This window comes from Mobula birostris, chromosome 5 (assembly GCF_030028105.1).
Source record: "Mobula birostris isolate sMobBir1 chromosome 5, sMobBir1.hap1, whole genome shotgun sequence".
Classification (NCBI taxonomy): Eukaryota; Metazoa; Chordata; class Chondrichthyes; order Myliobatiformes; family Myliobatidae; genus Mobula; species Mobula birostris.
Window position 1 is genome coordinate 64,845,577 of NC_092374.1, and position 12,687 is coordinate 64,858,263.

Below are 12,687 nucleotides of genomic sequence, written 5' to 3' on the forward strand. Positions count from 1 at the left end.
GCAGTCTTGGTAATTGACACTGGAATATCAGATTTTCTAGATTATTGGATGTTATTAACAATGCACATTTTTAAATTCCCTTTCCCAGATGATGCCCATTAGCAAAATATTTTCCAGAAAATCCTGGGTTTAAAATGGGTGTGGGAACTGGGCCCTGGTGATCTTAAAGAAAATAAGCCAGTGAGTTTGAAAGGAATGTGAGGAGACAGCTTTGTGTAAGATGCTGAATGAATTGGATACCAAGTTATTAATTTCACTGTAAATCCTTCATTTAAGTGAGAAGTCATAAAACTGTGCAGAAAGTTTGAGGCTAGGCAATAAACAAGTCTAATGTGCTTGTAGCAAAGGAATGGAAGATGCCTAGAATTTGCAGTGGGGGGTGCTGGGACAAATGTGCAGTATATATGATGTAACATGTATTTCACTTGAGAAATGTTTTCTCATGGTTGTCTTTTGAATCCACATTTTAAGTGGTTGTCGGCAGCTGTGGTTTACTCTTGAGGTATATTTGGAAATTGAAGTGCACTTTGTATGATGTGTTTTGCATGTTGCTCTTCCTGAGATTTAATATTTCAGTGCAGATTCTGATTCAGCATCTATGCCGGCTGACTTGTTAATATTTGTCTAGTGAGTGCTTTATTTGCATGTGCCAGGATTGTTTTAGAAGTGAAAATGAATTGTACTAACTGATTACTGTCTGGTAACACAACTTTTGAAGATTAGCACAGCTGTTAGTTAAATTACAGATAATATTGTGTTCAAGTCTGTTATTTTTTTCAGAATGTGCTGAGAAAAAGGGATCAAGTGCAAGCAGAATATGAAGCTAAACTGGAAACTGCTGTTTACAAGAAAGAAGAAAAACAAGCAGTGAGTACTGTTTCACTATTAAGTTAAATTGTAACACAGGCTTTTCAACCTACAGATCTTGTAGTACAATGAGACAGACAAGTGGAGAGCTGTTTGAAGACCTTTTATTTCTCTAGTCTGGGTTGGGATTTGTTCACGCTGTTCAGTGTGTCCCCCTTTGTCAATTAGAGGAATCCATTTCAAATGAGCCTAGGTTCATGGCCCCAAAAGTGTTTAAGCACAGAAACTTTTCTGGGACTTTGTTCATTGTTCTCGTGAAGTAAAAGCAAGAAAAGCTGCCAGTGAGTGGCTGTCCTTCTGATATGAGACAAGAATTGAACATGCAGCCATTTTGAGATGGTTCTGCTATTCACTAAGATTGTAGCTAATATGTACTGTATTTTCCCAGTATCAAATTGTTTTGAAAGTTTCAATGGCACCAGCCTCCATTTTGAGCACAATTTTTTCAATGGAGCTTCCTGGCGTTGCTGTTGCGTGCCTTGGCTGAGTGCTCAAGAGGCAAAGATACTTTGATCAAATGAGTGCAGAGCAAAATTCAATTTGACCTGTTATCCTAATGTTTGACTTTGACAACTGTATATAAAATTAACAATTTTGTAAGTGCTAGAAATTGAATTTGTTCTTAAGGCATTGCAATGTTTGCATTGTTTTAAAGTTTGTATACCCTGTTGACGGGTGGGTTCTCTGAATGAGCTGGTAGTGCAGCCTTTCAATGGATGGCAAAATCTGAACTAGTGCATCAGGTTTTTCTTTTTTTTTACTACCTAGAAATGAAAAATCTGGCTGTATAGCCAGGTACCTTCATTTCTGTCATTCTTGAGTTTAAAAAAAAAACTGGACTTGTATTTGGCTCTTTTGAATAGGCTAAGATTGGAAGATTAAGACTGCTGTCACTGGACAAAATTTTTCTCAATTTTAAAGAAAGGTTGACTTGGAGCTTCAGCTCTGAACAGCCTTCAGCTCTGGAACCTTTTTATTATTCTTGGCAAATGGTGCTCTGCCTTAAATATGTTTATTTCTTCCATCTTAAACTTTTGAGGATGTTGAAATTTTCCATTTAATAAGATGAGCTTGGATCAAAGTAAAATTTATTATCAAAGTACATGTATGTCACCATATACAACCCTGAGATTCATTTTCTTGTGGGCTTACTCAACAAATCTGTAGAATGGTAACTGTAATAGAATCAATGAAAGACTGCCCAATTAGGGTGTTCAACCAGAGTGCAGAAGGCAACAAACTGCAAATGGAAATGTAAATAAATAGCCAGAAGTTACAAGAACATGAGATGAAGTCATTGAAAGTGAATCTCTTGGTTGTGGGAACATTTCAATGATGGGGCAAGTGAAGTTGAGTGAAATTATCATTTTTGTTCAAGAGCCTGATGGTTGAGAGGTCATAACTGTTCTTGAACCTGGTGGTGTGAGTCCTGAGGCACTTGCCCTGCCTTCCTGATGGCTGCAGTGAGAAGAGAGCATGGAGTGGATGGTGGGGATCCCTGATGATGGATGTTGCTTTCCTATGAAGTTTCATGTAGGGAGGTTGGGAGGGCTTTACTTGTGATGGTCTGGACCCAAAACTCCAAATCCACTACTTTTCATAGGATTTTCTGTTCAAGGGCATTGGTGTTTCCATACCAGGCTGAGATGCAGTCAATCAATGTACTCTCCATGACACATCTGTGGAAGTTTGTCAGAGTTTTATCTGCATGTGCCAAGATTGTTTTAGAAGTGAAAATGAATTGCACTAACTGGTTACTGTCTGGTAACACAACTTTTGAAGATTAGCACAGCTGTCAGTTAAATTACAGAAAACATTGTCTTCAAGTCTATTATTAATAAGATCCTCTAAGATAGTATCACTTGGGATCAGCTAACCCTCACTACCTCTGATCCTCTGGTGAGGACTAGCTTGTGAACTTCTGGTTTCCATCTCTTGAAGCCTATGATCAGTTCCTCTGTTTTACTGACATTGGATGAGAGGTGGCTGTTGTGGCACCACTTGGCCAGATTTTCAATCTCCTTCTATATGCTGATTTATCACCACCTTTGATTAGGACAATGACAGTGGTGTCATCAGCAGACTTGAATGTGGCATTGAAGCTGTGCTTAGCCACACAATCATATTGTAAAATGAGTAGAGCTAAGCACACAGTCTTGTGGTGCATCTTTGCTGATGGAGATTATGGAAGAGATGTTGCCAATCTGAACTGACTAGGGTCTACAAGTAAGGAAATCCAAGATCCAGTTGCACAAGCAGGTATGAGACCAAGGTCGAAGAGTTTATTAATTAGTTTTGAGGGGATGATGGCTTTGAATGCTGAGCTGTAGTCGATAAAGAACATCCTGATGTATGCGCCTTTGGCTCTGGAACATCTGGCAATGAGATGGCATCTGCTGTAGATCTGTTTTTGTTGTGGGCAAATTGGAGTGGATCCAAGTTGCCTCTTGGGCAGAAGCTGATATGTTTCATCACCATCCTCTCAAAACACTTCACTGTGGATGTAAGTGCAACTGGACGATAGTCATTGAGGCAAGTCACCACAGTCTTGGGCACTGGTATAATTGAAGCCTGCTTGAAGTAGGTGGGTGCCACTCACTGCCAAAGCGCGAGGTTAAAGATCTGTGAAAACACGAACCAGCTGAGCAGCATAGGTTTTTTGTATGTGACCAGGTACTCCCTCTGGTCCAGATGCTTTTCAAGGGTACACCCTCCTGAAGGCAGCCTGCGCTTTGGCTTCAGAGATTGAAGTCATAGAATCATCAGGGGATATGGGAGTTCATGATGGTCCTCTGTAGTCTGGTCAAAGCGAGCATTGAGTTTATCTGGAAGTGAAGCCTTGCTGTCTCCCATGTTGCTTGGTTTAACTTTAAAAAGTGATAGCAGTCAAGCCCTGCTACAGCTGTTGAGCATCCCTAGTTGATTCAAGTTTGGTACGGAAATTCCACTTCGTTGCTGCGATGCTTTCCAGAGATAGTTGTCTCAAGACTTTAAACAAGCCTGGTTTAAGTCTCTAACTATGATTTGAAATGCGTAGGATGGACTGTTTCTTGTTTGGAGACTACATCACGGATTGTCGCGGGTGCATGGTTATAGTCAGCTGTTGATGGTATGTACATTGTGGTCAGGATTACTGAGAACTTCCTAGGTAAATAAAACAGACAGCATTTGACCGTTAGATGTTCAAGGTTGGGGGAGCACGAGCTTGACAAAACCGCCACATTGGAGCACCAATGAGCTTATCATAACACACAGACACCTCCTCCTTTTGCCTTTTCCGAATCTGTGGTTCGGCCCATTCTGCAGACCGAGAATCCTTCTGGTTTGTTCACTGTGTCTGGTGAACCTAAAGAAAGTCACATTCCAATAAAGCATGCAGTTGAGCAGTTTCTCAGTTGCTTCTGATACAGCAATCTTGCCCCAGGGTCCTCAATTTTGTTCTCCATCAACAGTACATTTGCCAACAAGGTGCTGGGTGGAGGGGGTGTCATCCTTGTGTTTCAACCTGGCTTGGAGTCGTCCTCTTCTGCCTTGCTTTCAGCTATGCTGATAAACCTTAAGGTTGCTGTACTTGACTAGTCTGCTGGGTACTTCAGTTGATTGTGAGATCTGATGACCATTGGAGTTGATTTAAAAGTCCATTGCTTAGCGAGAAATTACGTGTTGCAGATTGCAGTGAAAGTCATTCTGAAGTGGTATATTTAAAAGAATTTTTGGAATTTCCTGCAGCCCACAAAAAACATAGCTGATGATTGCCAGTACCATTTATTTCTATATTGTGTCCTAATTCACTTAGCTTTTCTATTAAAGATTAATGTGTACACTTGAGCCTTTTTAAATACATCCTTTAGGGTGTCAGGTACTTTATTGATAACAAACGACCTTTGAAGTATAGATATTGTAGGATGGGAAGCATAACCAAGTTGCCTATAGTGAATTCTCTCAGAAGATGATTTTAAGGTAAATGTGCATTACATTAATCTTAGGGGTCTGAGGTCTTTGTGACAATGTAACGGTCTCAGTATTGCACTAGTTTTGACCTTGGGGTATTGTGCTTGTACATCTTGTTAAGGCTGTCATATGTCAAAACACTTGTCTGTTCAAGCTGGAGAGTTCCTTTATATGACTTTGCCAGGGCTAAATTGGAAAATTGTGAATGCCATTTGGTAAACATGTATTTTCCAGAGATAAAATTCTAGCTGACTAGTTGTCTAGTTAGTGTAACGCTATTACAGTGCCAGCGACCTGGGTTCAATTTTGCAGCTGTCTGTAAGGATACAGGTTGTATGTTCTCCTGATTGCTGGGTTTCTTCTGAGTGCTCCAGTTTCTTTCCACATTCTAAGGATACAGTTTTTGGGTTACTAAGCATGTTGGTGTTGGCGCCAAAGCATGGTGACGTTATGGGCATTCCCCAGTACATTGACTCAAATGACGCACTGTGCTTCAATGTATATGTAACAAATAATGCTGATCTATTTTCGTTCAAGCAAGTTGTTTTCTTGGGTACTGTCAACTTGAATGAAGGGTTTGAATTTGAAGACCTGAGCTATGTCTATATCAGCGGTCCCCAACCACTGGGCGACAAAGCATGTGCTACCGGGCGGTGAGGAAGCGATATGAGTCAGCTGCACCTTTCCTCATTCCCTGTCACGCCCTGTTGAACTTGAACATAGGGCTGCCAACTGTCCCCTAATTGCCGGGACATCCTGTATATTGAGCTAAATTGGTTTGTCCCATACGGGACCACCCTTGTCCCGTATTTCCCCGCTAAGGTAGAACGTTCCTATGAAATCTTTCGTGCCGAAATGGCGTGAAGCGAAGAAGCAATTACCATTAATCTATATGGGAAAAATTTTTGAGTGTTCACAGACCCAAAAATTACCTACCAAATCATACCAAATAACACACAAAACCTAAAATAACTCTAACATATAGTAAAAGCAGGAATGATATGATAAATACACAGCCTATGTAAAATAGAAATAATGTACGTACAGTGTAGATTCAAAGATTCAAAAACTTTATTGTCATTCTAACCATACATCTGCTCTGCAGGGCAGAAAGAGACAGCGTTTCTCAGGGGCAGTGCAATCATAACATAACAAACGCAACACTAAATAATAAACATAACAATAAATAGTAAAACACAACAGCCACATGTCAGTTAAAATCAGTTATAAGTGTCCAGTGCAAGTTAAAAGTGTCCAAAGCAGAGTCAAGTGGAGCAGCTATTTAGCAGTCTGACTGCCTGTGGGAGGAATCTGTTTAGTAGCCTTGTGGTTTTAGTTTTGATGTTCCTGTAACGTTTGCCTGATGGCAGAAGAACAAACAGTTCATGGAGGGGGTGTGAGGGGTCTTTAATGATGTACCGTGTCTTCTGGAGGCATTGACTCTGAAAGAGGTCTTGGACAGAAGGTAGGGAGACCCCAAAAACCTTCTCTGCTCCCCTAACCACCCTCTGCAAGGCTCTTTTGTCGACAGCACTGCAGCTGGAGTACCAGGTCAGCACACTCTCAACCACGCCTCTGTAGAATGTAGTTAAGATGTTTAGTGGGGAGTGATGCTTGTTTAAGCTTCCTCAGAAAGTGCAATCTCTGCTGGGCCCGTTTCACAATCCCAGTGGTGTTCCTGGACCAGGTGAGATTGTCTGAGATCTGCACCCCAAGGAACTTGATGTTTTCCACTCTCTCCACTGTGGAGCCACTGATGCTGAGGGGTGTGTGCTCAGGCTGAGACCATCTGAAATCGACGATCATCTCCTTGGTTTTGGTGACATTAAGCATCAAGTTGTTATCCCTGCACCAGCTCTCTAGGTGTTTGACCTCCTCCCTGTACATTGTTTCATCATTTTTGCTGATGAGCCCCACCACTGTGGTATCATCTGCAAATTTAATGATCAGGTTCTCCTTAAATCTGGCTGCACAGTCATGTGTTAGCAGTGTAAACAGCAATGGGCTAAGCACACAGCCTTGTGGGGATCCAGTGCTCAGTGTGATGGAGTCAGAGATGTTCCTGCCAACATGGACTGACTGTGGTCTCTCTGTCAAGAAATCCAGCGACACATGGCAGTGCTAAGGCCAAGCAGCGACAGTTCCTCCACTAGTCTCTGCGGGATGATGGTATTGAACGCTGAACTGAAATCAATGTACAGGATTCTGGCATAAGTGTCTTTGTTGTCCAAGTGAGACAGAACTGTGTGCAGTGTGATGGATATTACGTCCTCCGTAGAGTGATTTGGACGATAAGCAAACTGTAGAGGATCCAGTGATGAGGGGAGGCTGGCTGTGATATGAGGCTAGACAAGCCGTTCAAAACATTTCATCACTATGGGGGTCAGGGCAACGGGTCAGTAATCATTCAGACAGGCTACAACTGATTTCTTTGCTACAGGGATGATTGTGGAGGTTTTGAAGCATCTGGGGACAATAGCTTGACTGAGGGAGATGTTGAAAATGTCTGCCAGGACATCTGCTAGTACTTCAGCACATTCCTTGAGCACACTTCCAGGAATGTTGTCGGGACCTCCTGCTTTTCGTGGGTTGACCCTGGCAAGGGTCCTCCGTGTTTGCTGTGGATCAGTGATTGGAGCCGGCTGGTCAGATGGTAAAAAGGGACTGGCTATCCCCCTTGCTGTGTTACGTAACCGGCAACAATGAATATTAATTGAGACAGGTTTTATAAAAACAACCAAACATTTATTAAACACGTATAAATGATAAGGGAAAAAAAACAAAGGAAAACTTTAACCAGAGGTTAAACAGGTATGCAGCCGTTCATCAACTCCACTCGGCTCTGGTTCTTATAGCGTTAAATGTGAAAACAGTTCTTAAAAGCGATACAGCCAGATGTAGTTCTTAAAGCGATAACTTCGAAAGTCCAACAGTTTTACGCATTCAATTGGGAGAAACTTCTCTGGAGAAGGATTTCCTCACAGACGCACCTTTACTGCTGCTTCTGTCCACAGGATTCCTGATGCCGAAAATAAACAGTTTAAGTGGACTGACTTTAAATTCCTTTAGAGAGAGAGAACCTTTTTGCATGAACTGATTGCCCTGTTGCAAGAGTTATCTCGATGCAGGTTCTCTTCAATGAAGACTCAATAAGGTCGATCCTTTATTAAACTGCCAACCGATGCCGACTTCTCTCGATCCTTCACTTCAATGAATTCTTCACTCTCCCTTCAAAACTGTCGGAATTGAGTAGATTAGCACTTCCAGCTGCAAATTTCCAGTTCAATAATACAATATCTTGTAAGAGAACGCACCTTCCGTTTTAAAAATGAAACTGCGTCACAAAAACAAACATGCAACAGAAACGGAGGCACAACACATTCTATCTGGAAATCTACAAACTCAAAAACCTACTGCGTCACCTGAGTCGACCCTTATATAGTCACGGGGCACATGTCATCACGTGACCTCACATCGACGGGAAAATCACATCAGATGACCTCCAAAAGACCATTACATCATTCTCACCCAAAAAAACTTCCTTGAGAATGTAACAGTTGTAGTGTTTGATGCTTCGAAGTGGGCAAAGAAATTGTTAAGCCTGTCTGGTAGAGAGCTGTTGCTCTCATCAGTTTTCTGCCTGATCTTGTAGTCTGTCAGAGCTTTAATTCCCTGCCACATCCGTCTGGTGTCACCTGTGTCACAGAAGTGTCCATGTATTTTGCCCGCATAGGCCCTTTTCGCTTTCCTGATCCCTGGTGAAAGCGCAGACCTGGCTGAGCGAAGCGCTCTCCTGTCCCCCGATCTGTAGGCTGTGTCACGGGCCTTCAGTACTGAACGCACCTCTGTTGTCATCCATGGCTTTTTATAACCACGTGTGGTGAAGGTTTTCATCACAGTGACATCCTCCGTGCATTTGGCTATGTAGCTCGTTACTGCCTCCGCATACTCCTCAATGTCTGTATGTTCGTCATAGGAGGCTGCAGTTTTGAATATGTCCCAGTCTGGGTGTAAGAAAACAGTCTTGTAGGGCTGAGGCTCCTCCTTTTGGCCAGACCCTTATCTCTCTTTTCTCTGCTCTCACACGTTTAAGCAGTGGTTTATATACTGGTGTTAACATGACAGATATGTGGTCAGAGTGGCCAAGATGGGGGCGGGGGGCTGCTTTGTTGGGAAGATTAAGCCAAAACCGATTTATGGGGCAAAAAAAAAAACCGGCACGTCCCATATGCGCACTTCACGCATGCGCACACGGGTGCCCACGCAAGGCTTCATGGTCATGGTAGTCTTTCTTGGGGTAAGCACAAGTGTCCCGTCAACACACACAAAAAAAAGATGCTGGTGAATGCAGCAGGCCAGGCAGCATCTATAGAAAGAGGTACAGTCAACGTTTTATAATATGATAATTTATAATATGATAAGTTTTAATCTACAATTTGAGGGGGAGAAGGGAAACTTGGAAGTGTCAGTATTACAGTTGAACAAAGGGAACTATGGTGCTATGAGGGAGGAGCTGGCCAAAGTTCAATGGAACAATACCCTAGCAGGGATGACAGTGGAACACCAATGGCAAGTGTTTCTGGGAATAATGTGGAAGGTGCAGGATCAGTTCGTTCCAAAGAGGAAGAGAGATCCTAAGGGGAGTAAGGGGAGGCCGTGGCTGACAAGGGAAGTAATGGACAGTATAAAAATAAAAGAGAAGAAGTATAACATAGCAAAGACGAGTGGGAAGCCGGAGGATTGGGAAACTTTTAAAGAGTAACAGAAGGTAACTAAAAAGGCAATGTGCGGAGAAAAAGTGAGGTACGAAGGTAAACTAGCCAAGAATATAAAGGAGGATAGTAAAAGCTTCTTTAGGTATGTGAAAAGGAAAAAAATTAGTTAAGACCAAAATTGGGCCCTTGAAGACAGAAGCGGGTGAATTTATTATGGGGAACAAGGAAATGGCAGACAAGTTGAACAGGTACTTTGGATCTGTCTTCACTAGGGAAGACACAAGCAATCTCCCAGATGTAATAGTGGCCAAAGGACCTAGGTTAATGAATGAATTGAAGGAAATTGGATTCTGCAGGGAGCGCTCATGGAGTGAGGTTGTCTCTGGCTTCGCTCCATTCCTGTTATCCTTAACCTATGATCTCCTTGATCTAATTAATTTTATCCACACCAGAAGATTTATTCTATCTTACTGATTCATTGATTTTACTGAATTCTTCGTAAATTGCAACTCTGGAGTTTAAAGAAATAAGTACAAGATCCAAAGCCAAAGATGGGAAAGACTCCGACAGGATCGGAGGAAAAGAGAGAGGTGATTCCAAACAAACCAAATCAACTTACGAGGTTATAATGAAGTGTCTGGAGGAAAAGCTCGAGGAACATCGGCGAAAATTATCCGGAAGTTTATCTGCTCAACTTGAACAACATCGCCAAAGCCTTAATGAAGACTTAAAATCAATCACGGAATCTTTGAAATCTCTGGATTGTGAAGTTCATAAACATGGAGGTAAAATTTCTGAACTGGATACTAAGTCTCAGAAGACGGATTCAAAAGTTGAGAACTTAGAGAAGAATTTAGCTTCGACTACTAAGCAACTGCAACACCTTAAATCCAAAGTTATCGATCTTGAAAATTGATCGAGAAGACAAAACTTACGCTTAATTGGCTTACCCGAGGATGTTGAGACTGGAGACCCTGCAATATTCTTTGCTCAACTTTTAAAGGATACGTTCAGTTTAGTTTTTCCCAACGACCCTCCATTACTTGATCGTGCCCATCGTATACTGTGGATAAAGTCAGCATTGGCTGTATCCAAACCGAGACCAGTTATTCTTCGTTTCCATTATGTCAATGTTAAAGAACAGCTTCTCCAGACTGCTCGTCGACAAGGGATGATCAAGTATCGCCAGCATTCCTTCAGGATAGTTCAAGATTATAGTCCCGAAGTGATGAAGGAGCAACTGACTTTTAAACCTCTAATGTCAGAATGTTTAAAAAAAAATCTTAAACCGGCACTTTTGTATCCTGCATGTCTCAGAATTTCTCTTTCTGATGGATCTCGTCGTGTCTTCCGTTCCATAACTGACGCTCGAAGCTTTTTGGATGACAACTACCCATCTGACACAGATACCCTTCTTTAATTAATGCCCAGTGCTTTCTGCACCAGCTTTTTTCTCTGGTGTTTTTCTTAAAAACAAACCTTCTACCACTGTACAATGAAGGTTTTTTATAAGCTCAAGATTTGTGTTTTGTGCTTACTACTATAGTTATTATTCTATAACCTATATAGAATACTTGTTTCTTATGAATAACATCATTTTCCTTTAGTTAATTTTTTCTTTAACTTTTTTTTGTTATTATTACTAATGATTTGATCTGACGATCATTTTTAGTTATTTTATTTTTGATTTCCGTATAATTAAAATGGCGATCTGTCTTTCATTTTGCATAATCTCCTTTGTTCTTTTTGGGACGCCATGTTCCCATGTTTCTTCTCCCCATAATCCCTTTTCTTTTCTGGAAGTGATATTTTACTTATTTATAATTAACTAATCATACATATTGATACTAACTTTTTTAATTTATATATTTTAGTAATTATACTATGTAGATTATTTTACTATAGTGTTTATTTTTTATATGTATTAGTTTCCAGGGGATCATCTATATAACATATATCTTTGGAGTTGCCTCCTGCAGAAATGGGGTTAGAGTTAGTATTAGTTAGTGCTTTCTTCAGCCTTCTCTGGTTTAGTTCGGGGTTCTTGGGGTTGGTGGGTGGGGTAGTCTCTTTCTTTCTTTAATTTTTTCTATTGGGCTGATTTAGAACTACAAAGATGTCTGCAGTGTCGAGATTTCCGGTTCCTCTCTGATCATGTATTCCTCTTCCGATTTCATGAGTTTACATTATGGTTAACCCTCTACTTACCAAAGGGTTAATCTCAAATTATGGTTCACATTATTAATTTTGTCTCTTGGAATACAAATGATTTAAACTATCCAATTAGACGGAAAAAGATTTTCGAAGTATTCCAAAGACTGAATGTTCATATTATTTTTGCACAAGAAACTCATGTAAGGAAAGAGGATAATCAACGCTTCTTTAAGTTTTGGAAAGAACAACAATACCATTCAAAAGCTCAAGCCAAAATTAAAGGCGTTTCAATTTTTATAGATCCCTCAATTACATTTATTCATCAAGATATTATCTCAGATCCTAATGGCAGATTTTTGTTAATCACTGGGGTACTTTTTAATAAAAAGGTTGCTATGGTTAATGTTTACGCTCTGAATGTGGATTATCCTGAATTTTTTAAACACCTATTCACTTCCTTTCCTAACTTAAATGAGTATATGTTGATAATGGGCGGTGATTTTAACTTATGTTTGAATCCCATGTTGGACAGATCCATCGGTAGTCCGGCTTTACCGAATAAGTCGGCTACTCTTATTAACTCTTTTATGTTTGATTCTGGGATTTCAGAAATTTGGAGATTTCTACATCCAAATGACAAAGAATTCTCTTTTTTTTCCACATGTTCATCGTTCTTATTTCCGAATTGACTTTTTTTATTGACTCTCGATTAGTCCCATCTGTAGTTGATTGTAATTACGACATTATCGCCATTTCAGATCATGCTCCAATGAAACTTTCTATCAAGTTAATGGATACTTCTTGTACTAATAGACAATGGCGATTTAACCCTACTTTACTTCAAGACTCGGACTTTGTCAAGTTTATAAAAGATCAGATTGATTTCTTCTTTTCAACTAATACTACGGAAGAAGTTTCCAATGGAACTGTTTGGGACGCTTTTAAAGCTTATATCCGTGGTCATATTATTTCCTATTCGGCTGGGGTTTGAAAAGATGTG

General features: G+C 40.6%; 1 protein-coding gene across 2 annotated transcripts in view; it reads left to right on the forward strand.

The window, feature by feature from the left end:
• snx30 (sorting nexin family member 30) overlaps positions 1 to 12,687 on the forward strand; it is a 108,614-nt gene that overhangs the window by 73,415 nt on the left and 22,512 nt on the right. For both annotated transcript variants that reach the window (XM_072258185.1, XM_072258186.1), the window contains exon 7: positions 781 to 867. In XM_072258185.1, the coding sequence (XP_072114286.1) occupies positions 781 to 867 (87 nt within the window). The remainder of the gene's footprint in view (positions 1 to 780; positions 868 to 12,687) is intronic.